The following is a 26,913-nucleotide window of genomic DNA, read 5'->3' as shown; positions in this document are numbered from 1 at the left end:
GCCAGCCTGGTCTCGAACTCCTGACCTCAAGTGATCCACCCACCTTGGCCTCCCAAAGTGCTGGGATTACAGGCGTGTGCCACCACACCTACCACATTTCTTTTTTTACTAGATTCTTTTTTGAGATAGTCTTTCTCTGTTGCCCAGGTTGGTGTGCAGTGGCACGATCACAGCTCACTGCAGCCTCCACCTGCTTGGCTCAAGCGATCCGTCCACCTCCTCCCGAGTTGCTGGGACCACAGGTGTATGACCACCACACCTGGCTTATTTATTTTTATTTTTTTGTAGAGATGAGGTCTCACTATGTTGTCCAGGCTGGTCTCAAACTCCTGGGCTCAAGCAATCCTGCTTCAGCCTCCCAAAGTGCTGAGATTACAGGTGTGAGCCACTGGGCCTGGCCAACGGATTCTTTGTGGCAAAAACCTCACATGGTAATCTGGTGTATTTCATGTTTCCTCAACATATTGATAGGGACAATAGCTCAAAAACTAGAAATAGCTCTAAATTAATGACTGTCAGAATTTCTTAATATTAAAAAAATTGTAATTACAAAGCCAGGAATAGCATATTGGTTTTCACTGACCAAATTTCAATAAAACACCTGGATATATCCATGAACATCTAACCTAAGATCCCGGTCTTCCTCTCCATGAGCATCCAAATACACGGAACCCCAGAGGCAGAAGCGGTGACCTCGAATGATGATAATTACCGATGCATTGATCAAAAGGAAAATACCTGTTCCTGCACCACAGTTCTGAGAGTGCTAAAAAATTAAAAATATATTAATGAACTTCATAATCAAATAGGCTTTATAATAAAATCAAGAATATCTTAATGCCTTCTAAATAATACAGTGATTTAAAAATAGTAAGATTTCATTTAAGTTAAACTTATAACTCCATTCCTAACACTTTATTATTAATACATTAGGAGGTATTTGGGTAAGGAATATCTAGTAAAGCAATTAAGAGCCAACCTAATTCAGAGTCTAGTATCTTCAACAGCACAGATGACTTCTGTTTCACAGCACATTCCGAAGTACATACCATTAAAGGGATAGTAGATGAAAGGAGAACTAGAATTGTACTTAAGGAAGGATTTACTCACTTAAAGCCTCAAAGACTTTCTTTTTTTACTCTTCTACTGGATTAAAAAACACACACAATCCCTATATGTATTATATACTTAATTCAAAGAGTAGTTAATGTGAAGAGATGGCTTGACCATATTTTGTGATATGAGATCTCTGTTTTCATAAATTTTGTATTATCTACTATTGCTTACCAGTACACATTCACAGTAACTTTGTTGCTTGCAGCAAAGTCCTTTCAGGCATACAAAAGTACCACACACAAGGCAAACAGCAGGATCTTTAGGAACCTTGGTGCAGACACTACAGGTTTTTCTGTGGTAGTACTGAAAAATGGTGTTATAATTCTCAGGCAACTGTAGTAGGTGTGGTAATTTCCATTTTGACTCTTGGATAAGCAAGGCCTAAAACATTATCCAAAAATATTCATTAGTTTTATGTATTTAAGTCACTAACACAATATATTTTTTAAATGTATTTTTACAGAAAGAAAAATCTGCCTCCAAGAATGTGGCTTATTTTCTTTATTAACACTCCTCTCATTTCCATTTTATACATGACTAAAATAGTAGTTCAACAGTTACCATTATCTAATGTATTATAGTTTCCAATTACAGTATGATTTAATTTTTTAGATTAAGCACCTTAAAACATTTAAACTTGTTATAACTTTAAAAGAAAAACACCACCTCTAAGCATGCAGGGAAAATACATCTAATAGTATTTGACTTTAAACATGCATAGTGCAAAGGTTTCTAAAAGTTACGTATTTTTTAAAACCAAGTTTTGATCATTCTCAAACAATTCTTTAGCTTTTTCTTTAGGGCAGATCATGGTTATAACTCATTTTTTCTACTTTAATACTTTATAATGTAGAATTGCTTTCCTAGAGTATGTACAATTCATTGCACCTCAAGCTGTTAAGATCTTTTATATCCATAAGTGCTGGGCTACAATTATTTTCATAAATGTCTTGCTATAAGAATAAAAAAATTGTCAAATTAGTTAAATTTCCCTGAAGGGTATGCTTTATTAACTATTTGCAGCTGTATAAAAATACTGGCAGCAGCACTAAATTTTTCTAGATGCTACTCCATTCACACTTAAAAAAGATAAAATGTAGAGTGAGTCTATTAAGAAACTGTAAGTAATAGTCGATTTAAATGGAGATCATCTCACGTTACCTACATGCAGCCATAATCCACCTAAATCATTGGAGTAACTAAGCTAGCTTGTTCCTCATCAACAAGTTCATGGATTAAGTGTCCATGGAAGCAATGATAAGAACAGTATACAATACGTCATTTGCCAATACTCAGCACCCAACCCTGGACTCCAAGGATGGCACATTCTGTAATGAGTTGATTACAGTGGAACCCTTCCATTAAAGGGAAGGGATAACAATTTGTTCTCACTAAACTTGACACTTATTATAGGTTAGGCTGCATGTTATCCAGTAGCCCATAGCACATTACCTCCAATAATTTCCCTCATGAAGAGAGATGTAAGGCAACAGGTGGATGTCCATGGAATTCACTGATCTTAACATATATTCAATCATCTGAAAAAAGCTGTGGTATTTTAAATCATGAACTACAAAAATTATGAAATTCATGAAATTTACAAACTTTTAGATGGCACCAGCTGGAAGAAATCACCTACAGAATGTGTATGCTCTAAACAGCAACCAGTATATATGGGTGACCTTTTTCACAATTGGAATGCATACGTATGGGAAACAAGAGGTGGAAAGTATTTAACAGCTGTAACACCTCTCATGATTACACGTAAAATTCGGTCTTGCCTTTCCTGTTGCGGCCTGTGTGGAGTTCGCTCGTGGGTCTCTGAGACCCAAAAATTGAGAGCATTTTCGCACCCCAGGGGCTGCGCCTGTGCCATGCCACAGATCAAATATATTGAATTACACTGTAAATGCCATGGATATCATTTGGATTACCATGAGAAAAAGGGAAAGAAGGAAAGTTGAGAGGCTTATGAACATTCAAAGAAGTCAAAGAAAATGATTGGTCTGAAGGCTAAGCTTTATCTTAAACAGCACCATGCTGAGAAAATACAAATGAAAAAGACCATCAAGATGCATGAAAAGAGAAACACCAAACAAAAGAAAGACTCCACAGGGAGCAGTACCTGCCTATCTGCTGAACAGAGAGGGACAACCTCAAGCTAACGTACTTCCCAGTATGATTAAGCCGAAATGAAAAGAGAAAGCAGGAAAATGGAAAGTCCCTCTGTCTAAATGTAACTTGCCCGGGGAGATACAGAAGTGTTAAGAGTTATTTGAACAGGGCCAGGTGCAGTGGCTCATGCCTGTAATCCCAGAACTTTGGGAGGCCAAGGTAGGCAGATCATTTGAGGTCAGGAGTTCAAGACCAGCCTGGGCAACATGGTGAAACCCTGTCTTTACTAAAAATACAAAAATTAGCTGGGCATGGTGGCAGGCGCCTGTAATCCCAGCTACTCAGGAGGCTGAGGCAGGAAAATCACTTGAACCCAGGAGGTAGAGGTTGCAGTAAGCCAAGATCGCTCTACTGCACTCAAGCCTGGGCAACAGAGTGAGACTCTGTCTCAAAGTTATTCCGACAGGAAAGAGAAAGACGAAGGCATGGAAGAGGATGGTTACTAAAGTCTGCTTTGTTGGAGATGGCTTTACAAGAAAACTACTTATCTATGGAAGATTCATCAGGCCAATGGGCTTGCGTTTCAAGAAAGCCCATGTAACACATCCTGAACTGAAAGCCACCTTTTGCCTAACAATACTTGGTGTAAAGAAGAGTCCCTCATTCCCAATGTATTTAACTATGGATGTTTTTACCAAAGGTACTGTTACTGAGGTGAATGTGAGTTGGGCCTTGTGACACAAGGAGGCAAGGTTATTTGGGGAAAATAGGCTGTGGTTACCAACAATCCTGAAAATGCTGGATGTATAAATGCAGTCTTACTGGTCTGACAGCACTTTCATAGATATTTATTGAAGACTACACACCAACTGAAAAAATTGCCATTACTGTGATGTTTCTGAATACTACCAAACAGCCTTACATGTCTGCAATCAAGAGATTTATTAAATTGTAAACATTAAAATGGAAAAAAAAATTTGGTCTTAAATTTGTGCTTCACTGCTATTCTGGACTCTTCTGTGGATTTACAAGCTATGTACTTGTCTATCCTCTAGTACGGTTTATAACATCACAAGGGTGGCTTATCGCATTGCCTGGAGGGATTGACCATGACTATCAAGAAGAATAAAAATATTGCCATACAATTGGTAGAGCAATATTTTGGAACTTAAAAACCCCTACCACCACCCCTACCATAGACCAAGCTTGAAAGGCAGAAATTTAACACAGAATGATTACAGCCTTATAGAAACAAAGACAGGACCAATCGCCAGAAGCTCAGCCCTCTCAGAATAAAGTTTGGTATCACATCCTTGCTCAAACAAATGCAATCATCAGTTGAGGTGTGCTGGATCACGGATGGTAAAAGAAGAAAGTCATATATATTTGACTGTATATTAGCTGCAGCTTTATGACTACTTGCAAATCTTGCTTACTGTATCATATATCTTTGCAACATTTTCATTCTCTTACTATTGAATTCAGGGTGAGCAGGTACTAATTAAAATTTTCCAGACCATCTGGGTGTGAGTACAAATGAGAGGAACAATGGACATCTCTCAGAGCTACTGGATGCAGAGAGGCCTGATGATGTAAGGACTATATGTGACATCAGGTTGCTTATTTGGGAAGGTCACAGATGCATTTGCAGTCATAAGTAAAGTGGTTACATCATTTTCAACAGCAGAAGTGAAACTGTGAATGAGAAGAAGGGTGTGTATGAGCCAGGCAGGTAAGATGTGAAAGTAGTGGGCCACCAGTTTGTTTTTTAAATCCTCCTAGCATCCTTTGCTGCTTTCTTATATTAATAACATTATAAGTTCTTTTGGAAAATAACCCCTTTTCTTGCTCCGTACAGTTCTGATGGGGCTGTCCCCAACACAAGATGCTGCCCCACCACTGGGGTATACGTATTACAACAGTTAGGCCAACCAGATTCTCTCTCCCAGGAATCTGAACCTTGAGCATGCAAATTAAAGGAAGGAAAATGGTTGAAGCTTAGTTATCTGGTGGCAGCACTTCAGAGAAAACAGAGCAGAGATCTTTGTGGTTTCTCTTCTTCCCAAGCGATGACAGTTAAGCTCTTCAATTCTGCAGGTTACCAAGTATGCTTCCAATGAATCCTGTTTTTTTTTTTTTTCTGTCATAGTTTGCTTTGGTTTTCCTTATTTTAAATCAGAACTGGATTTTGTTGTTCCCAAACAAAGAATCTTAACTGATAAAAAAAATTCAGAAGTAGTAATTCACAGACAGTTTTTCAAGGGTAGTACTGTTGGACTATACAGTTCCTGTCACCATTTACCCTGCTAAGTCTCTCTATACAGATTTAACATTCCTGAGAAAGAGAATCTGGTTGACCTAGGGTCAGGATCAGGGTTAGGAACACAAGAGTGGAGCAGGGACACAAGGGGGAATGCAGGTCAAATGGTGGTATACTTACATAACTGGCAAAAATTCTGCATTAGCATAAATTAATAAATTAATCAAATGTCTACTACACTGCCTCTACAATAATTATCACCTAATTATATGAAAAGATTAAATATTTTAAAATGATAAATTCTTATTTTCCATCAGCATACATACAATAATCATTCATCTAAAATGTAGGCTTGATTTTAACCTATGGCTCATATGAAGACAAACTCTGGGTGTGCTCATCACTTTTTTCCCTGCCTTGGTTCTACAATTATACCCATCTCTTACTCCATGTCATCCTGCATAGGTTTTCAGACATCAAAGTATGATGTCAAATTATTGCTATATGCTCTGTGAATAAAGAAATTACTAGACAGGAAGATATTTGTATATGTAATATGCAAGATTCAATTAACTTGAATTTCCCTTTCCTTTTTTTTTTAATAAAAGGGTATAAAATGAGATAGCATCTTTTTAAGGATTTCAGCAAAAAATGGAAAAGAACAAAAGCAGAGACATTTATAACTTATGCTTATCTTTTATTATTCACTCCAATGTTTTAAAAATGAAACCTAGTCTGACACATCCATCTGAAATATTAATTTTTTATTGTCCCTTTGATGTTCAAAATTAAAATTCTCATTTTCCCTGAAACTTGGCTCCCCTTTAATACGTTCTATTTCTGCCAAAGACACCACCCCACAACTTAATTCTACAAATATTTATTAGGTGACTAGTATATATGAGGCACTTTCTAGAAACCGGGGATAAATAAGAAACAATTTCTGCTTCGTGGAGCCCGCATTCAGATACATTAAAGAAACAAATGTAATGAACATGGCAACTGTTAGAGACAGTCACAAAAGTACAGCCTTATAGAACAACAGAAAAAAAAGGGATTAGGATGTAAGGAAGATGGACTATCAGACAAATCTTCATGGAGGAAGTCACATTTATCTTAGCAAAGGTAAATGTTACTTAGCAAACAGTGATTATTAATTCAACAGAAGGGTAGGAAGGTTGCTTTAGTAACAGCAATAAGTAATGTTCTAGAAGTTTAAAAATGTATAGCATACTTATGAAACATTCTTTTGTGATTTGAGCAAGGTAATGGCAGAGGAAGGCTATACGATGAGATGGAAAGGCAAGCAAGATGGTGAAGATCCTTGAGTGCCATGCAAGGAGTCCATACCTTCTTCCATAGGCAATGGGGCATCAGCAATGATGTTTAAGCAGCCGCATGTTCCTACTGTAGCTGTATATACTAGACACTACTCTCCTAATGATTGGAGTTCAAGATCTTAAAGTCATGTACATCTGGTCACCAAGTCCTATATTTTTCTCAAATGTCTCTTACATTAGTTACTTTCCAAGTTTTACAATCAGAAAAATAGTCTAGATTTTTTTCACCACCTAAATATTTTCTGGCTTGCCTTTATCCTTACTTTAATTTATCCACTAAAAAGACACCAGAATTACTCCCCAAAATACTACTTTCATCACATTATTCAATTTTAAAAAACTGTAGTTCTAGAATTCTGAGCCTCCAACCATGGCATACACAGCCACTCACTGCTGTTCCCACTCTACTTATCTTCAATACAAACCCTTTAACTAGCTGAGCTGGTAGCATAGGCCCCACAAATTTTAAAGTTAAAGGCATGACCTTTTAGATTTGCTAGTCCAATTTGTTTTAAAAATATAAGCCAGTTCTTCAAACAAAAATGTAAATTCCTTGTCTACCTTAAAATTCCTTTGTATCTACCAAGTCTAATCCTATGATTACTTAAGGTATTCAATAAAAATCTGCTGATCCCAAACAAACTAAAAGTATTGACTAATGCCTTACCTTTGTTAGCTGAAATATTTCTTCCATTATAAATACAATCTACATAAGTAAACAATTTTTTCAATTTAATCAAGTTTTATAATTGCTGTCAAAAACAGATGACCTAAAATTTAACAGTCTTCATTATTCTCTTACCTATTAGCATATCACCACCGTGACAAGCTAGTACAACTCTTTTAACATACCTTTCCTTGTTCTGCATGTCTTTCAGTAAATGATTTTATCTCAAAACACCACTGAGTTATAATATCAAATGCTGGAACTGGCCAATCCAGACAGGAGGCACTGATGAATGGATGTTCTGTTTGGTAAAACGTTGGCAGAAGTCCCAGGCAGCTGGCAAGAACTGAAAATTCTTCTTCTTCCTTTTAGACATGAAATAGGAAATTCTGAAAATATTTCATCAAGAACATTTCCTATTACATAAAAGGTCACCCTCATCAATTACTTTGAGACAATAAGAAAACTTTCTTAACTGAGTCAACTGAAAAAAAGTGAAGGGAGTAGGAGAAAGAGAGAAAAAGGTTCCTAGCTGTTATATCTAAATATCCCCAAAATACATCTCTTTGAAATATAACTCCTAAATGTCATCTGCTTCTTTTATACATTTATTTTTTAAATAGAGTTGTTATATATCTAATGGTTCTATAGAACCTAGCTACTCTATGAAAGCAAATGTTAATTTGGGGCAAAGAGAAAGTTATTTCTGGTTTAAAACATTTAGGTTGTCAGTGTGGATAAGGAACAATAATAAAAACATGGAATTCACGAGAGAGTACTAAATAATGTGCCTAGACTTTGAATGAGTGTGAAACAAAATCAGTTTTAAAAAGGGGGGTGGAATTGTTAGGAGCCAGGTAATTCAAAGCTCTATTTGCTAATAAAAGTACCAGAGATATCAGTGACTAAGAATTCATATCTTAAAAGTTGATATTTAAAGAAGCTTATTAGTCTTAGAAACACAGAAATATATTCCCCAATCCCTCTTTATTTAACCGAAAGACCACATAGGAAGCTAATGTGTCTACTCTCCCTTGTCCACAGAATCAATTCCTATTATCCTCCAAATTCCAGCTCACTAGAGAAGCCTTCCCTGACACCATTTAATGAAACCTCAGACCACTCAGCTCCATTCAGATATAATTAGTCCTTCAAACCTTGTAAACACTTTTATTCTTGCATTGCTGTTCCGATTACTTTTTTTTTATTTTATTATTATTATGCTTTAAGTTTTAGGGTACATGTGCACAATGTGCAGGTTAGTTACATATGTATACATGTGCCATGCTGATGTGCTGTACCCATTAACTCGTCATTTAGCATTAGGTATATCTCCTAATGCTATCCCTCCCCACTCCCCCCACCCCACAACAGTCCCCAGAGTGTGATGTTCCCCTTCCTGTGTCCATGTGTTCTCACTGTTCAATTCCCACCTATGAGTGAGAATATGCAGTGTTTGGTTTTTTGTTCTTGCGATAGTTTACTGAGAATGATGATTTCCAATTTCATCCATGTCCCTACAAAGGACATGAACTCATCCTTTTTTATGGCTGCATAGTATTCCATGGTGTATATGTGCCACATTTTCTTAATCCAGTCTATCATTGTTGGACATTTGGGTTGGTTCCAAGTCTTTGCTATTGTGAATAGTGCCGCAATAAACATACGTGTGCATGTGTCTTTATAGCAGCATGATTTAAAGTCCTTTGGGTATATACCCAGTAATGGGATGGCTGGGTCAAATGGTATTTCTAGTTCTAGATCCCTGAGGAATCGCCACACTGACTTCCACAATGGTTGAACTAGTTTACAGTCCCACCAACAGTGTAAAAGTGTTCCTATTTCTCCACATCCTCTCCAGCACCTGTTGTTTCCTGACTTTTTAATGATTGCTTTAAAATCAAATTTGCCTTCTCCATAAAACTGTGAGTTCTCTGGAAGTAGGAACTCTGTCCTCCTAATGCTTGGCACATAGCAGATGTTCAACAAATGTCTGCAAAACTAATTATGCACATTAAGTACAAAATTCTGAAATATGCTACAAAGAAGAAATGCAGATGAAAAAGAAAAATTATATGCAGGCTGAGAAACATGTTAATTTTCAAATATCTAGAAATTTACAAATCTTCCATTTATATAGTTTAACAAAGAAGGAATTTTAAAAAACTTTACTGAGCTATAAATCCACATACCATAACATTCAACCATTTTATGTATAGTTTAATGAATTTTGGTAAATGTATGGTCATGCACCCACCATCACAATACAGTTTTAGAATAATTCCATCACGCCCTAAAATTTGCTTATGTTCCTATGCAGTCAATCCTGGCCCCTACTCTTTGGACCCAAACAGCCACTGATATTTCTACTATTAAAATCATACAGGATGTAATCTTTTGTACCTGGCCTCTTTCACTTATTTTGAGACTCATTCATGTTATACCACATTTTGTTCATGCATTCACATGTTGATGGTTGTTTCCAGATTTTGACTATGAATTTGGCTATTATGAACATTCATTTAGAAGTCTAAATGTAGACATATGTTTTCATTTCTTCCGGTTGATACTTAGCAGAACTGCTGGGTTGTATAGTAAGCATATGCTTAATATTTTTAAAAACTGCCAAACTTTTTCCAAATTGACTATACCGTTTTGCATTCCTATCAGTAATGAATAAGACTTCTAGGACTTCAAATCCTCGCCAACACTTGGTATTATCACTTGTGATATTAATTGGTACTTCTCTAACGAACAAGGATGTTGAGTAACTTTTCATCTACTTGTTGGCCATTCATATATATTCTCTTAAGAAGTATCTATTCAAGTGTTTTGCCCACTTTTGTGTTGGGTTTTTGTGTTCTTACACTTGAGTTAAAAGAATTTTTGACACATTCTGGATACAAGTCTTCTTTCACACAGCTAGAAAAAAATTTTAGGTATAAGCCACATACCATAAATGTTACTCTTTTAATATATACAATTCAGTGGTTCTCAGTATATTCATGAAATTGTGCAAGCCTTGCCAGTATCAAATTCCAAAATATTTTCATCACCCCTATTGTAATTTGAATTATGTTAATTTCATTTTCAGATTGCTCACTGCTAGTGTATAGAAATACAGTGAAATTTTTGTACATCTATCTGTATCCTACAACCTTGCTGAACTTATTAGCTCTAATAGGTTTCTTTGGAGATTCCTTATGGTGTTCTAGAGGTAAGGTCATTTTATTTGCAAACAAATTGTTTTACCTCTTCCTTTCCAATCTGGCTGTCTTTTTTTCTTTTTCTTGCCTACCTGCCTTGCTAGAAAATTTAGTACAATGCTGAAAAGTGGTGACAGCAGGCATCCTTGTCTTGTTCCAATCTTGTTCCTGTCTTTCACTATTAAGCATGATGTTAGCTAATAGTTTTTGATATGCTCTTTACCAGGCTGAGAAAATTCCCTTCTATTCCTAGCTTTGTGAGTGTTTTTACCATGAAAGTACATTAGATTTTGTTAAATGCTTTTCTTTGACAAATGAAATGATCATATGGTTCCCCCCCATTTATTCAATTAATATGTGAACTAAATTAATTGACTTTTGTTGTCAAACCAACTGTGCATTCCAGGATAAACCCATTTGGTCATGCCCATGTTCAATGCAGCATTAGTTACAATAGCAAAGATATTAATCAACCTAAGTGTCCATTGATGGATGAGTGAATAAAGAAATAGCCCTCTGTATTCAGGAGTTCCATATCCATGTACTCAACCAGCCATACATCAAAAATATTTTTTAAAAAAATAACAGTAAAATACAAATAATAACTATTCGTATAGCATTTATATTAGGTATTATAAGTAATCTAAGGTGGAGATGATTTAAAATATATGGGAGGGTGTGCATATGTTATAAGCAAATACTACACTATTTTATGTAAGGGACTTGAACATCTAAGGCTGTTAGTATCTGGGGGGGGGAACAAATCCCCTACAGATAGCGATGGATGACTGTATACACATGAAATATTATTCAACCTAAGAAAAGAAGGAAATGCTGTCAATTTGTCACAACATGAATGAATCTGAAGGACATTATGTTAAATGAAATAAGCCAGTCACAGAGAGACAAATACCGCATGATCTCACACCGGAATGTTAAAAAGTAGAAGCAGAGTAGAACGGTGGTTGCCAGGGTCTGGGAGAAATGGGGAGATGTTGGCCAAAGGGTACAAACTCTGTTATAAGATGAATAAGTTCTGGAGAGGTAATGTACAGCATGATGACTGTATTTAATAATACTGAATTGTATACTTGAAATTTGCTAACAGAGTAGGTCTTAAATGTTATCAGAAAACAGATAACTATGTGAGATGATGGATATGTTAATTAGCCTGATTGTGGTCATCATATACAATGTATACATATATCAAAACATTACATATTGTATACTATATATATAATTTTTACTTGTCCTTAATATTTATAACTCAAATATTTCTTGTACCTCAATAAAGCTAAAAGAAAAATACCCATTTGGTTATAGTGTATTATCCTTTCTATTGCTAATATTTTGTGAAGGCTTTTGCTTCTATGTTCATGGGAGACATGGGTTTGTAGTTTTTTTCATAATGCCTCGTTCAACTATCAGGATAAAACTGGCCTTATAAATTGAGTTCAGAAGTGTTCCTTCTTCCTTTATTTTCTGAAATAGGTTCAGGAGTATTGGTACAATTTCTTTCTTAAATGTCTCAGAGTTTACCACAATGTTATCTTTGTTGGTATAAAGTTCTTGATATTTCTTTTCTGGATGCATAACAATTATATAAGTTTGATAACTAAATTAATTTTCTTACTTGATATACATATATTCAGATTTTCTATTTCTTCTTGAGTCAGTTTTAGTAATTTGTATCTTTCAAGAAATTTAACCATTTTATCTAAGTTGTCAAACTTGTTGGCAAATGTTATCTATATATTCTCTTATGGCTCAATATGGATGTCTTCTCTTTCATTCCTGATACTGGTAATTTGTACCACCTCTCCTTTTTTTTTCTTATCAGCTCTCTTCCAGCTCAGCTGAGCTCCTGTCATCTGGGTTTTACTGATCTTTGTAAAGAACCAGATTTTGGACTCATTCATTTTCTCTACTGTTTTCACTATTACCAACTTCACTGATTTCTGCTCTGATTTTTATTATTTCTTTTCTTTTACTTGCTTCAGGTCTAATTTGCTCTATTTCTAGCTTCATATGATAGAAACTTAGATAATGATTTAGATCTTTCTTCTTTTTAATTTTTATGTGTTCATTTTTTAATTTTTTTGAGACAGAATCTCGCTCTGTCACCCAGACTGGAGTGTAGTGGCACAATCTCGGCTCACTGCAACTTCTGCCTCCAAAGTTCAAGTGATTCTCCTGCCTCAGCCTCCTGAGTAGTTAGGACTACAGGTGCACACCACCATGCCCGGCTAATAATTTCTGTATTTTAGTAGAGACGGGGTTTTACCATATTGGCCAGGCTGGTCTCAAACTCCTGACCTCGTGATCTGCCCGCCTTGGCCTCCCAAAGTGCTGGGATTACAGATGAAAGCCACTGTGCCTTGCCCTTCTTTTTTCAAATAAAGTATTTGAAGTGATAAATACGCCTCTAAGAACTGCTTTAGCTGGATCCCACAATTTCAGTATATTGTGTTTACATTTTCACTCAGTTAAAAATATTTTCTAGGCTGGGTGAGGTGGCTCATGCCTGTAATCCTAGCACTTTGGGAGGCCAAGGTGGGTGGATCACTTGAGGTCAGGAGTTCAAGACCAGCCTGCCCAATGTGATGAAACCCCACCTCTACGAAAAATACAAAAAATAGCCAGGCATGGTGTTGGGCACCTGTAATCCCAGCTATTCAGGAGGCTGAGGGAGAAGAATTGCTTGAACCCAGGTGCAGAGGTTGCAGTCAGCTGAGATCACACCACTGCCCTCGAGCCTGGGCAACAGAGGGAAACTGTCTCAAAAAAAAAAAAAAAAAAAAATTATTTCCTTGTGATTTCTGCTTTGATCCACAAATTACTTAGAATTATGATGCTTATCACAGATTTGATGATTTTCTATCTGTTATTAATTTCTAATTTAATTCTGTGTAGTCAAAAAACACACTTTATAACTCACTTCTTTGAAAGTTGATACTTTACGGCTTGACACATGGTTTATTCTAATGAACGATATTCCATGTGTAGTTGTATATATATAATATATATTCTGCTGTTTGTTGGAGAAGTTATAGATGTAGTTATGTCATAATAGTGTTGTTCAGGTCTCTTTTATCCTAGTTGATTTGCTCTCTACTTGTTATTGATTACTAAGAAGGCACACTGAAGTCTCCAAATATAATGTAGATTTGTCTGTTTCTTCCTTCAATTCTGTCATTTGTTTACATAATTTGGGGCACTGTTATTTTGTGCATATATGTTTACAATTATTGTATCTTCTTGCTCTATTGAGAGAGGGAATTTATTTTACATGTAATGCACAAAATAACTTGGGAAGATGGGAACTGCCAATGGTAGAAAAATAGCAACATTTTTCCAGCTTATGATAGGAAACTCAAAAAATGTTTTGTGTGGCAAGGAACAGCATAGCCTGGGTCCAGATGTTAATAGTGTAGGGTCAGGGTTCAAACTAAATGTTTTCAAATTCTGCCTGCTTTACTTACGAGGTGTGAATCTTGAGCAAGTTACTTCATCTCTGTGTGCCTGCTTCCTTGTCTGGAAAATGAGGATAATAGCTACCTCTCAGTTATAATGAAGTTTATTATTATTATTATTTTTTTTTTAGAGACAGAGTCTCGCTCTGTCGCCCAGGCTGGAGTGTGGTGGCGCGATCTCGGCTCACTGCAAGCTCTGCCTCCTGGGTTCACGCCATTCTCCTGCCTCAGCCTCCCAAGTAGCTGGGACTACAGGCACCCGCCACCATGCCTGGCTAATTTTTGTATTTTTAGTAGAGGCGGGGTTTCACCGTGTTAGCCAGGATGGTCTCGATCTCCTGACCTTGTGATCGCCCAGCTCGGCCTCCTGAAGTGCTGGGATTACAGGCGTGAGCCATTGCACCCAGCCTATAATGAAGTTTAAATGAATTAAAATGCAAAGCACTTAAACAGTGCTTAGCATGTAGCCAATGTGTAGTAAATGCTAGCTATCATTTTTTCATGGGAAAATTATTTTGACAGAAGAAGAAAAAAAGGAGATATATTAATGTTCTTCAAGTTTTATGGAGGTGGGGGGGGGCTAGATAATCATGAGCCCCTCAGAGAATCTTATAACTATTTTCTTCCAATAAAAATGCACATACACAAACTACTTTACAAACAATGCTATGGAACTTAAAAGTTATGTGAAGCTGCTCTATTTAGAATTCCGAAGTTAGAGAATAAATGAGACAGATTCATTTAAGAAGAGAGAAAAGATAAGGGAACTATATAGGTTACTATCATTAGTCCTAACATGGTGGTAGAAATAGTGCTAGACTAAGATATTTAACTAAATTAGGAAGTCTAATAGATTACTGTGGAGAACAAGCTTGCTATGTTAGAACATCTACTAGTTACCATTCTTGATTATTTCCTATGCTTAACAAAATGTTTGATTAAAAAATGTACTGCTAAGCTTGAGAGTCTCCAGACTATTAGAAAGAATAACTGAATTTAGCAGGACAGCTAAATGTCTAAGATTAATGTTCAAAAATTCCATTAAGTTTCTACATTTTAGCGACACATAGAAAACATAACTCTTAAATGATTCTATTTATAATAAAAGCAAAAAAAAAAGGCACGGGATACGTAGAAGCATTTTTTTTTGGGGGGGGGGGTAGGGCACTACCTATCACTTCCACGGCTCAAAATAGTACTGGATGTGCACTAAGACAACAGAGAAATAAAGACTTAAAATGGGACATATAGTATTTTCAGATTATATGATCATAATTATATAGAATACCTAAAATAATAAAAAGGCAAATTATTAGAATAAAAAACTTTGGCAAGTGGCCAGTCAGAAAGCTATATAAAAATCAATGGTATTTGTACATGCCAGTAAAAATTAATCAGATAATGTAACAGAAGATATCATTTAAATAGAAATCACAACCATAAAGCCTCTAGAATTAATTAGCTTTATAAAAAAAAATGCTCCAGACTTGGACGATTAAAAAATTCTATTAAAAGTGTTGTAATCCAAGCACTTTGGGAGCTGAGGTGGGTGGATCACTTGAGGCCAGGAATTCGAGACCAGCCCGCCTGACCAACATGGTGAAACCCTGTCTCCACTAAAAATACAAAAAAACTAGTCGGGTGCGGTGGTGCGCACCTGTAATCCCAGCTACTTGGGAGGCTGAGGCACAAGAATTGCCTGAACCCAGGAGGTGGAGGTTGAAGTGAGCTAAGATCGTGCCACTGCACTCCAGCGTGGGCAACAGAGTGAGACTGTCTTCCCCCACCCCCCCCAAAAAAAGTATTAAAACACCTGACTAAATGAATGTATAAACCATGTTCAATGTCTTAAAACTATAAATTGAAGATAATTCCAAACTAAAATCTTGTAGGATTTGGGAAGTAACTTGACAGATTAAAAAATGTATATAAGAATAAAAGCTTGGCTGGGTGTTGTGGCTCACGCCTGTAATCCCAGCACTTTAGGAGGCCAAGGCGGGCAGATCGCCTGAGGTCCAGAGTTCGAGACCGGCCTGGCCAACATGGTGAAGCCCTGTCTCTACTAAAAATACAAAAATTAGCTGGGTGTGGTGGTGGATGCCTGTAATCCCAGCTACTTGGAAGGCTGAGGTAGGAGAATTGCTTGAACCCAGGAGATGGAGGTTGCAGTGAGCCGAGACCACGCCACTGCACTCCAGCCTGGGCGACAAAGCGAGTCTCTGTCTCAAAAAAATAAAAAAGAATAAAAGCTCATATATAGCAAAAAAAAAAAAAAAGAAAAGAAAAAGAAAAAGCAAAAAGACGTCAAGAATAAATTGGACATTCACACTATCAGATATAATGTCTATAATAAAACCACAGTAATTAAAACAAACTGCTGCTAGTACAGAAACAAATAGCTTAATAGTATATAATAATCCAGAAATTTGAAAACTTGATACCATGAAAAATCAGTCCAAAAAAGTTACATTATTTCATAAATAATTTGTACATAGTGCTGGAAAAACTGTCTTATCAAATAGAGAAAAAATTAGAGCTTTACCTCATACCACACCACAAAATAAACTCCAGACTGAATTAAAAATCTAAATGTGAAGATAAAACTATGAAAATAATAGAAGAAAATACAAAACAAATTTATAATTTCAGGCTGGAAAAGGATTTTTTTTAATTTTTAATTTTTGTGGGTACATAGTAGGTGTGTATATTTCTGGGGTATATGATGGAAAAGGATTTTTAAAATAAGATTCTAAAAGTAAAAGTCATAAAGAAAAAGGTAATCGTTCTAACAACATTAAACTGAAAAATTTCTATTCCACAAAGGACACTATGGCTAAACAAAAGCCAGTGAAAAGATATCTACTATGCTTAAAAACAGAATGAAGATAATCACAGAAACCCAATTTTTAAAAATGGCCAGACTAGGAACAGAAAGTATACAGAGGGAAATTTAACTGGCTAAGTATATGAATATATGAAATTGCATTTATAATTAGAGAAATGCAAATTAAATTAACCATAAGCATATGCTTTGTACTCAACTGACTGCCAAACATTACACACTGGCTAAGAAGAACTGCTGGCAAGTATATGGGGGAAAACAAGAATCCTCTTGCACTGCAAATGGGAATATAAGCCTTGAGCAGCCATTTAGAAAAACAAATAGGTAGAATGTATCCTATGGCTCCAACAATCCCACAGCTGGTACACAGCCCAGAGAAACTTTATATTAAAGAAATCTTTATATTACAATATACAAGATATTAGGTTCATAGCAACAGTTAATTTTTTTCCATGGAAGCAAAGAGTTGGAGGCAGCCTGGATGTTCATCAGTGAAAAATAAATCGATGTGGGAAAAATATATTGGAAGATGACAGCATGAATATGCTGGACAAAAAGATGATTTATGTTCCTGGTAGGACAGTGTGAGACAGGATTTATGTCCCAAACAAGACAGCATGAGATTTCATCATGCTACTCAGAATGGTGTGCAATTTAAAACTTATGAATAGTTTTTTTCTGGAATTTTTCATTTAATATTTTCAGATTGCGGTATACCATGGGTAACAAAAGCCACAGCAAAATCGCAGATAAGGGGGTACTACTGTATACACAAACAAAGTAGGATTACACAGATGACAGAAACTAAATAAAAGGAGAACAAATTTCTATCTAAAGCTCTGATCTCACTTTTCTCACTTCAGTTGAACAGGTCCACCTAAAGGGTCCAACTATCCCTCAATCTGAATATACACAAAGTACTTTCATTCCATCCCCTGCGCATCTGCCCTGTATTTCCTCCTCCTATTAAGTTTTCCCTAAAAGTTCATGTCTCTCGATCTCAAGAAACAAGTATAGTATGATTCTTCCTTTTCTCTTGACTCTCACACATTCAACTAGTTGTCAAATCCTATTTTATCTCTGAAATCTCTAATCGCTCTCCAGCCTCTTCTATTCCCAGTATGTCCTTTCCTAACTGGTCTATTCTGTTCCCATCTGTCTATTCTTCACAATCTGTCTTATACTAGAATGAGGTTTTATCCTGAAACACAATTTGAATCATATCATATTTTTGTCTAACATCTTTCAATGGTCCAAATTCCCTCATATGAAATTCAAGATCCATTACAACTATATTTTAATCTCTTTCTTCACTATGTCACACTGTTCCTTTCTATGCAACATATTGAATGTATTTCTTTCTTGGTCTAAATATGTGTGGTATTCCACTACAGGCATCACTGTACACTCAAACACCAGACCAACTTTCAACGCCCAGCTCAAGAACTTCTGCCTCCACATACTTTCCAACTTATGGGCAAAAAATACTCTCTCATAAAAACAAATGACAAAATAAGCCATAAGGTAACAAGAACAGACAGAACCACAGCCAATGGCCTTTAAATGTGAAAAAAGTACAGGTGGTAAAAGAAGTTGATTTTGTTTGGTTACTCTTCTCCATGCTTGAGGATGTCCATATGCCAGAAAGAAACACACTTTTTTAAAATATAAAATTTAAAAACTGTGAAAGAAAATATCTAATGAGTGATTATTCTAAGAATTTGTTCAACATCTTATAACTCTAAAAAGAATGTTTTGGTGACAAATGTGCAGCATATGTCTTGAAGCACTTGATAAAAACGAAAGAATTCAAAACTATTTAATGTAATGGTGAATTAAGAAAGAGGGAACACAAAACTGCTTAATTCTGATGTACTTCAGGATTCAAAGGCCATAAATATGATAAATGTTTAATTTCCACATCAAATTCCCTAGAAATGAATGGCAGATAAGTCAGGATCACATTCCTATAAGCACAGTTTGGGTTTACTTACCTTCTGGTTTCCTACCCTGTCACTTTCTTGCCCACTCATATCAATCCACAGTTTTATGAAATAGATTAAACCAGTGATAATTCACTCACCCATTTTAATACTGGCTACAAACTGAATACTGCTATAAATGCTGTCATATCTTCAACCAACCGGTTTTCTGACCAACATAACTTTTAAAAGAATATTAAAAGCAGATGATGTTAGGGATACAAATGTCAATAAGACTGAATCCTATGGTCCTATTCATCAAGTACTGGGAATGTATCATCATTGATCTAATCCAAAGCTGCTCAAATATCCAATATTAGTAATATTATCATAAAAATGGGTGGATGTTAACAAATACAACAAAAATAGTAAATATCCTAAATATTTATTCCTTTAAGCTAGATTAACATATAGTCATATGACAGTTACATATGTACTACGCTACATACCAGTATATTTAAAACAAAATAGCTTATTATAAAAACAAGGCTTGGCTAGTGCGGTGGCTCATGCCTGTAATTCCAGGATTTTGGGAGGCCGAGGCAGGTAGATCACCTGAGGTCAGGAGTTTGAGACCAGCCTGGCCAATGTGGTGAAACCCTGTCTCTACTACAAATACAAAAATTAGCTGGGCCTGGTGGTGTGTGCCTGTAATCCCAGTTACTAGAGGGGCTGAGGGAGGAGGATTGCTTGAACCTGGCAGGCGGAGGTTGCAGTAAGCCGAGATTGTGCCATTGCACTCCAGTCTGGGCAACAGAGAGAGACTCCATCTGAAAAACAAAAAGCTCCCTCTTACATATCCCAAATTATCTACCTGGCAGCTAGGTAAATCTTCCCCAAAAAGGTGGTGCTGAAGAAGGCTGGTGATTCTGAGAAAAGGTAAGCAGAAGTCCTGTAAGCATTTTTCCATGGATTCAGGAGACCAAGCAATAGGGTTAACCTGAAGTTAAAAAAGAAAATTTGAACAAGTCAGTCTACAATAAAGAGTTTTTAAAAATTACATTCATAATGGCAATAAAATGTAAATTTTTTACTAAATAACCGCTACATCTGATTTTTGCAAAAACATACCATTGCACATTCCTGAGTTCCTTCTTCATGGTATAACTTTCCTTTAAATAGTTCACTTATCACAAAGCTCAGTAATACTTCGTAAGACTTTTCTGCATCACATGTACTCTGAAAAAATTAAAATATTGGTTACACTGGTCACTGAAAATTATAAAAAATTTACATTGGAAATAATTTTTAATGAGTAGAGTAAAACTGTGATTATTTTTCAAGCATATGAGCTTCAATTCTTCAAAATTTGGGTAAAACTGTACACCTCTGGATTCACAATGAAACTGGGTAGGTGGTCAAAGCTATTCCAACACTTCTTTAAAAGACAGCATAAAAATTACATAATTATATGTAAATAAACATATGTAAATCATGTTTTTTGACCAAGTAATTCCCACCCCTGGGAATTCTTTCCAGGGACATAATCCAAAAGAAAAAAAATACCTATATGTACAAGACATCCAGTATAGCACTATTACAGCAAGAAACTAGAAATGACCAGCAAGACTGAGGGAGTTACCTTAAAAATGGAATACCAACTTAAAAAACATTTTCTAAGCAGCGAATGTGGCAAATTTAAGCTGTACAAAAAATATTTACAATGTGAAAAGAGCCAAATTTAAAAAATATATAGTCATTATAGTGGTATAATATATGCATATAACATATGCATACAATAGAAAAAATATAGACCACAAATTTTTTTCATTTACAATTTCCCTCAAATGTCTTTGAGGATTTATTAAAATAATACACTATAAAAATAAAATAGGACAATATATTTATTACAGAATATGCAGATAATGACATTAAGTAACAGTCTACAAGTTGACCTTAGTGACCTACTTCCATTTTTATCAGAAAGAAAAAATAATGGCTTTTTATGAATTCAAATTTATGTCAATAAGATCTTTATACATAAAGAAATGCAGTTCTTTTTATATTCACTGAAATATAAAGTGTAACATGCAAATTACCATAAAATGTAAATTGGGATAAAGTCAGAACTGCTATGATGTCCTTTATTCTACTTATTAACTATACTTTTAAAATCCTAAAATATAGGAAGGGATAAACACCACAGAATGTAAGTTTAACCTAAACTTTTAAGGCACTGATAGTTTGGATCAGAGAATTTATTATTGGATGATATTTGGTCTTTCTATAGTTCCTCATTGTTTCATTCATGTTACTGTGCTCTTTCCAACTAGACTGTAAATTCCAAAATATCATGAACTATGCTTTTTATTTCCCACGTATCCCTCTGCATAACAAAAATCTGAGCAAGAAATACCTGCTAATTAACTGATGAAATTTATTTTGGTAATACTGAAGTTTTGGAGTATTGGACCTTGGAACTTGCTTGGGTGTGCCTCTTCTGATAATCACTTCTTTGCATTATCTTTAAATTGCTCCTGTGCTTTCCACCATATTCACTCAGCCATGTAGTATTATGTCCTGATTCTAAACTACAAAAATGACTGACTCTGCAGTGGTTCTCCTTATATCATGTGACTCGCCCCATCCTTACCTAATTAATCACCAGTATGATTACTTGTTAAATATTAATGACCTATAGATTACATATAATTCACAAGAATCAATATCTCGCTAAATATCAAAACAGCAATGTATCATGTTTTTAAAATTGATTTAAGTAAATTATCTCTTAAATAGGCAGAGTTCACCTAAACTCAAAACACTACCATAGATTTGTAGAAAACTCAAACTACCACAGATTTGCTATTTATTAATCAATGTGGCATAGTTAAGTTTCTCTAAATGTACAATTCAGTCTAAAAGCTTCCTAAATTCAATATATTTTTCTGAGTAAAAGATTCAAAGAGTACAACAGAAGAGTATTTCTGTTCAGATCAGCTAAGTAAGTCACTGAGTGATAACTTGACTTTTAAGTCATTATTAACAAATACATTTTGAGCACTTATTTAACACATAGCAAATTTTATATCATATCAGAAAGTTAAATATAATGTAATGTTCACTGCTTTGTATTGAGACTTCTTCACAATACAAAGTATTAAGAAAAATATTTTATATAGGCAATCTTTGAATAAACGAAAAAGTAGGCTCTTGAAGCTTAAGAAAGATGATTTCTGAGAACATGGATGAAAGACCTAAAATCGAGATAAGAAGAATCCTAAGGGGGAGGTGGCAAAAGTATGTGGGTTAAATTTAAAAAAGGATCAAGGGTCGAGAGATGCAAGAGAGTCTGTGCTGGGTAGAATACTTTGTCTAAATTACAGTATTTCTTAAAGTTTTTGATTTCAATATGTTTTGGATGCTATGATACCACACCCCAGCAAACAAAACAACAAAACCTATCCAAGGATCCCAGACTAAGAAATTCTAGTAGGCTGGGCATGGTGGCTCACGCCTGTAATCCCAGCACTTTGGGAGGCCAAGGTGGGAGGACTGCTTGAGGCCTGGAGTTCAAGACCAGCCTGGGTAACACAGCAAGACTTCCTCCCCACAAAAAATGGGAAAGTTAGCCAGGTGTGGTGGTGTGCGCCTGTAGTCCTAGCTACTTCAGAGGCTGAGGTGGGAGGATCAATTGAGCCCAGGAGTTTGAGGTTGCAGTGAGCTGTGATCATGCCACTGCACTCCAACGTGGGCGATAGAGTGAGACCCTGTCAAAAAAAAAAAAGGAAGAAAAGATAAGAAAAGAAAGAAAGGAAAAGGAAGGAAGGAAAGAAAAAGAAAAAAGAAAAGAAATTCTAGTCTAAAGACTCTTAGCAGAAATTCCATTGACCAAAAAAGTACGAGTTACACTAACTGGAATGATGACTTTTTCAGAACTAAATCTCATTATCAAATTAACACCCCTTCAAAAAAATATATAATACCGATATTTTTACTACCATAGGCCAGATGAGATCTGGCAAAAATACGTTTTCATTACAATTAGTATGCCAAACATAAGCAATTAAAGAGATGAAGCAAATAAGTGAAATTCAATGAAGAAAGGAAGGAAAGGGGTGAGAGAAGACGTAAAGAAGGAAGTGAAAAAAATAAGAGTAATCAATGATGCAGAAATCTAAGTAGTTACAGAGGTCACAGTGGTATATTTCATCACTCATAAATATGGTTGTCTCCCAGTTTCCATGATGGATGGGTTCCAGGAACCACCCCTTGGAAACCAAAATCCACAGATCCTCAAGTTCCTAACATAAAATAGTGTATTACAGTATAGTTGTTGGTATTACAGGCATTTACAAACTGCTATGTATCTAAATGTTTATGTCTATTATAGAAAAAGCTAATAACATGTAGTAAATCAACCTACAGACTATCGTAATTTTTAATTTTCTTTCACTAAAGAAAATTATATATTTATATAGCTATAAACTAATACACTAATATATATTTATATGGCTATAAGCCAATACACTTCTAATTAATGTTCTGATAAGAATCTGTCTCTCATAAAGTATTTTATTAAGTGTTTTTTAAAAATAACTAACAATTACGAGGTTCAGAAAAAAACTGGACCAGTTACCTAAATTACATCATGTTCCTCCCTTCATAGATTTACAATTGTAAATAGTTAGACCCAAATTTTATCAGCAAATTTCTTAAATGTGTTATTTTTCATGATTAGACAGCTTACTAAGGAAACATATTTAAATAATGACACAGCACAGAAACCTAATATACCTGATTTGAATACTATCTGAACACTAACAATCCAAATATCAGATTACATTGCAGTCAGAAAAATTAAAAGAATATTTAGGAAAATAGGCCAGGCAAGGTGGCTCACACCTGTAATCCCAGCTCTTTGGGAGGCCAAGGCAGGTGGATTACCTTGAGTCCAGGAATTCGAGACCAGCCTGCGCAACATGGTAAAACCCCAGCTCTACTAAAAATACAAAAAATCAGCCGTGTGTGGTGGCACAAGCCTGTAGCCCCAACTACTCGTCAGGGCTGAGGTGGGAGGATCCCTTGGGCCCAGGAGGTTGAGGCTGCAGTGAGCCCTGATCATACCATTGCACTACAGCCTGGGTGACAATGAGACCCTGTGTCTCAAAAAAAAAAAAAAAAGAAAAAACTAAAGATAATTACAAAAAGAAAAACTGTCCAAGAATTAACCAGCAACAAGGGGAAAAAAATCTTTCAAGAAAGACAGAAATTAATTTTGAGAATTTAGAATAACAGAATTGAAATAGAAGTGCCCTTATAAATCATATGGTCCAAACCTTTCATTTACCTTTGAGAAAGCTGAGGCTTAGACAGTTATGTTTTGACTAAAAAAGTAACATCTCTATTTAGTAGCAGGAGATTGGCCTTGTACTTGGGTTTGATGGCCAACTGACACATAATAAATAATTATTCTTAACCCATAATTAAGACACAGTGAACTCTGTGATGATACGATATTAAATGTACACATAATTGTGATATGAGAGTAAACTGATGATAACAGTGAAGGTTATATTGAATACATTTCATGTATTTATAATTGGTTCTCTCTCCTTTGATACAAGTAGATATGATTTCAACAAAAAAAGTTTTAATGACATTTAAAAACCCCTTAAGACTCTGTGAGCCAATCAAAAGGTTCAATTTACACTATACCTATTATTTTTCCTACCAACTTCTACAAATAAACACTGAAGCAATTTTCTTCTTTTATCTATCTCTAAGCTGAACCACTCAGTTCTTCGGTTCTATAACTCTATAGTATCTCATTTGTTCTCAAGCTACTGAAAGTATTTACATTTAACATAAATTTTCTAAATAGTTTGCATAATTTAGCTTAAACTGAGTTCCTTTGAGTTTCCTAAGAACTTGTATGTATTCTAACAAGAAAAAAGGTAATATTTCAAGACGCATAATTAAGAAAAGGCTAGGACTGGCCGGGCGCGGTGGCTCATGCCTGTAATCCCAGCACTTTGGGAGGCTGAGGTGGGCGGATCACAAGGTCAGGAGTTAGAGACCAGCCTGGCCAACATGGTGAAACCCTGTCTCTACTAAAAATACAAAAATTAGCCAGGCATGGTGGCAGGCGCCTATAGTCCCAGCTACTCAGAAGGCTGAGGCAGGAGAATTGCTTGAACCCAGGAGGCAGAGGTTGCAGTGAGCCGAGATTGCACCACTGCACTCCAGCCTAGGCGACAGACAGAGAGTCTGCCACAAAAACAAAAAAAAAGAAAGAAAAGGCTAGGATTTTAAATTTAGAAGTGGTGCATCAAAAGCTATCTTTGGATTGTGATTGGGGATAGGGACAAAAAGAAAAAGTGGCGAATAAAATAGATAAGTCTGCAGATATTTTATCATGTGCTCACTGTGTTAGCACAATTTTTATAACTTCTCTAAGTTTAAGGCTTGCAGAAAAAGCAAAACAAAACTGCTCAAATATAAAGGGATAAAAGAATGAGGTTTAGAGACAGATATAGAAGGTCTCATTGTTTAGTGAAAACATTTTAAACATTTTTTAGCCTGTAGGTGCTCAATTTACAATTAAAATACCAATAACTCATTTTGTAACACCTACTCTTATTCACTCAATATCCCCAGCTTAAATGACTTCACCTACCTGCTAAATGACAAATTTAGAAAGAGCCTAACCTTTTTGAGAGCTCCCGCGTGTTTCCAGGCTGACCTATCTTCTTCGCTGCATTTAACTGAGAGTGCTGCAAGAGCCTGTGTGTACAGTAGGGTAAAAAGTACCTTCACAATGCAGGTAAAGTGGTCTGCAAGAGAAAAAAAATCATTATTTCTTTGGAATCTAGATATTTTGTACTCAACATAGTTTTACAAATATATGCCTTTCCTTGCATATGTAATTGGTTTTTGTTTTCAACACTTAATAGTTTTTTTGTTTGTTTTTGAGACGAGGTCTCAGTCTGTCACCCAGGCAGTGTGGTGCCTGGAGTGCAGTGGCGTGATCACAGTTTACTGAAGCCTCGACCTCCTAAGCTCAAGCGATCCTCTCATCTCAGCCTGTAATCTGCCCCGCCCAACAGTAGCTGGGACTACAGGCATGTGCCACTACGCCTGATTAGTTTTTTATTTTTTGTAGAGATGGGGCCTCCCTATGTTGCCCAGGCTAGTCTCAAATTCCTTGGGCTCAAGCAATCCTCCCACTGCAGCCTCCCAAAGAGCTGGGGTTAGAGACATGAGAGTCTGAAATTATAATGTACTATTATATTTGCTGCCCAACAGATCTGAAATTATGAAAGCAAAATTCCTCTATTCATCCAAAGAACATATAAATGAGAAGTACTCAGCATAGTGGAAAGGGTGCTCTCTTTCAGAAGACCAGAGTGCTAATGCCATTCAACCTTGGAATAGCTGTGGAACCCTGGCAAATGCCCTTCCTGGGCTTCACATGCTCAATAACAACGTTTGGGAGTCTCAATGTTTAAAACCAACACATCATCTACCCCTATATGATATACATCTTAATAAGGACAGTATTATATGGAATATGATATAAATCTTATAAAGTTAAAAAAATCTTGATGTTTAGGTTACTAATTTGAATTCAGAATTTAATGAAAACTATAGCAATAAGCCTGGGCAACACAGACTCCCTCTCTACAAAAATTTTTTAAAATAGCTAGGTGTGGCCAGGGGCGGTGGCTCACGCCTGTAATCCCAGCACTTTGGGAGGCTGAGGTGGGCGAATCACAAGGTCAGGAGTTTGAGACTAGCCTGGCCAACACAGTGAAACCCTGTCTCTACTAAAAAACACAAAAAATAAGCCAGGCATGGTGGCGGGTGCCTGTAATATCAGCTACTTGGGAGGCTGAGGCAGGAGAATCGCTTGAACCCGGGAGGCGGAGGTTGCAGTGAGCCAAGATTGTGGCATTGCACTCCAGCCCAG

At 36.0% G+C, this 26,913-nt stretch overlaps 1 protein-coding gene and 1 pseudogene across 3 annotated transcripts in view; one reads left to right on the top strand and one right to left on the bottom strand.

The window, feature by feature from the left end:
* UBR3 (ubiquitin protein ligase E3 component n-recognin 3) overlaps positions 1–26,913 on the bottom strand; it is a 256,549-nt gene that overhangs the window by 2,832 nt on the left and 226,804 nt on the right. For all 3 annotated transcript variants that reach the window (XM_055379137.2, XM_055379139.2, XM_055379138.2), the window contains exons 33-38: positions 25,653–25,777; positions 20,073–20,180; positions 19,816–19,941; positions 7,684–7,863; positions 1,288–1,497; positions 627–766 (exon numbers count right to left, since the gene is read on the bottom strand). In XM_055379137.2, coding sequence (XP_055235112.1) covers positions 627–766; positions 1,288–1,497; positions 7,684–7,863; positions 19,816–19,941; positions 20,073–20,180; positions 25,653–25,777 — 889 coding nt within the window. The remainder of the gene's footprint in view (positions 1–626; positions 767–1,287; positions 1,498–7,683; positions 7,864–19,815; positions 19,942–20,072; positions 20,181–25,652; positions 25,778–26,913) is intronic.
* On the top strand, positions 2,991–4,061 carry LOC101134070 (ribosome biogenesis protein NSA2 homolog; annotated as a pseudogene).

This window comes from Gorilla gorilla, chromosome 11, assembly GCF_029281585.2.
Source record: "Gorilla gorilla gorilla isolate KB3781 chromosome 11, NHGRI_mGorGor1-v2.1_pri, whole genome shotgun sequence".
Classification (NCBI taxonomy): domain Eukaryota; kingdom Metazoa; phylum Chordata; class Mammalia; order Primates; family Hominidae; genus Gorilla; species Gorilla gorilla.
Note: the sequence above shows the minus strand (reverse complement) of the source record. Positions and strands in the feature narration are given on the sequence as shown.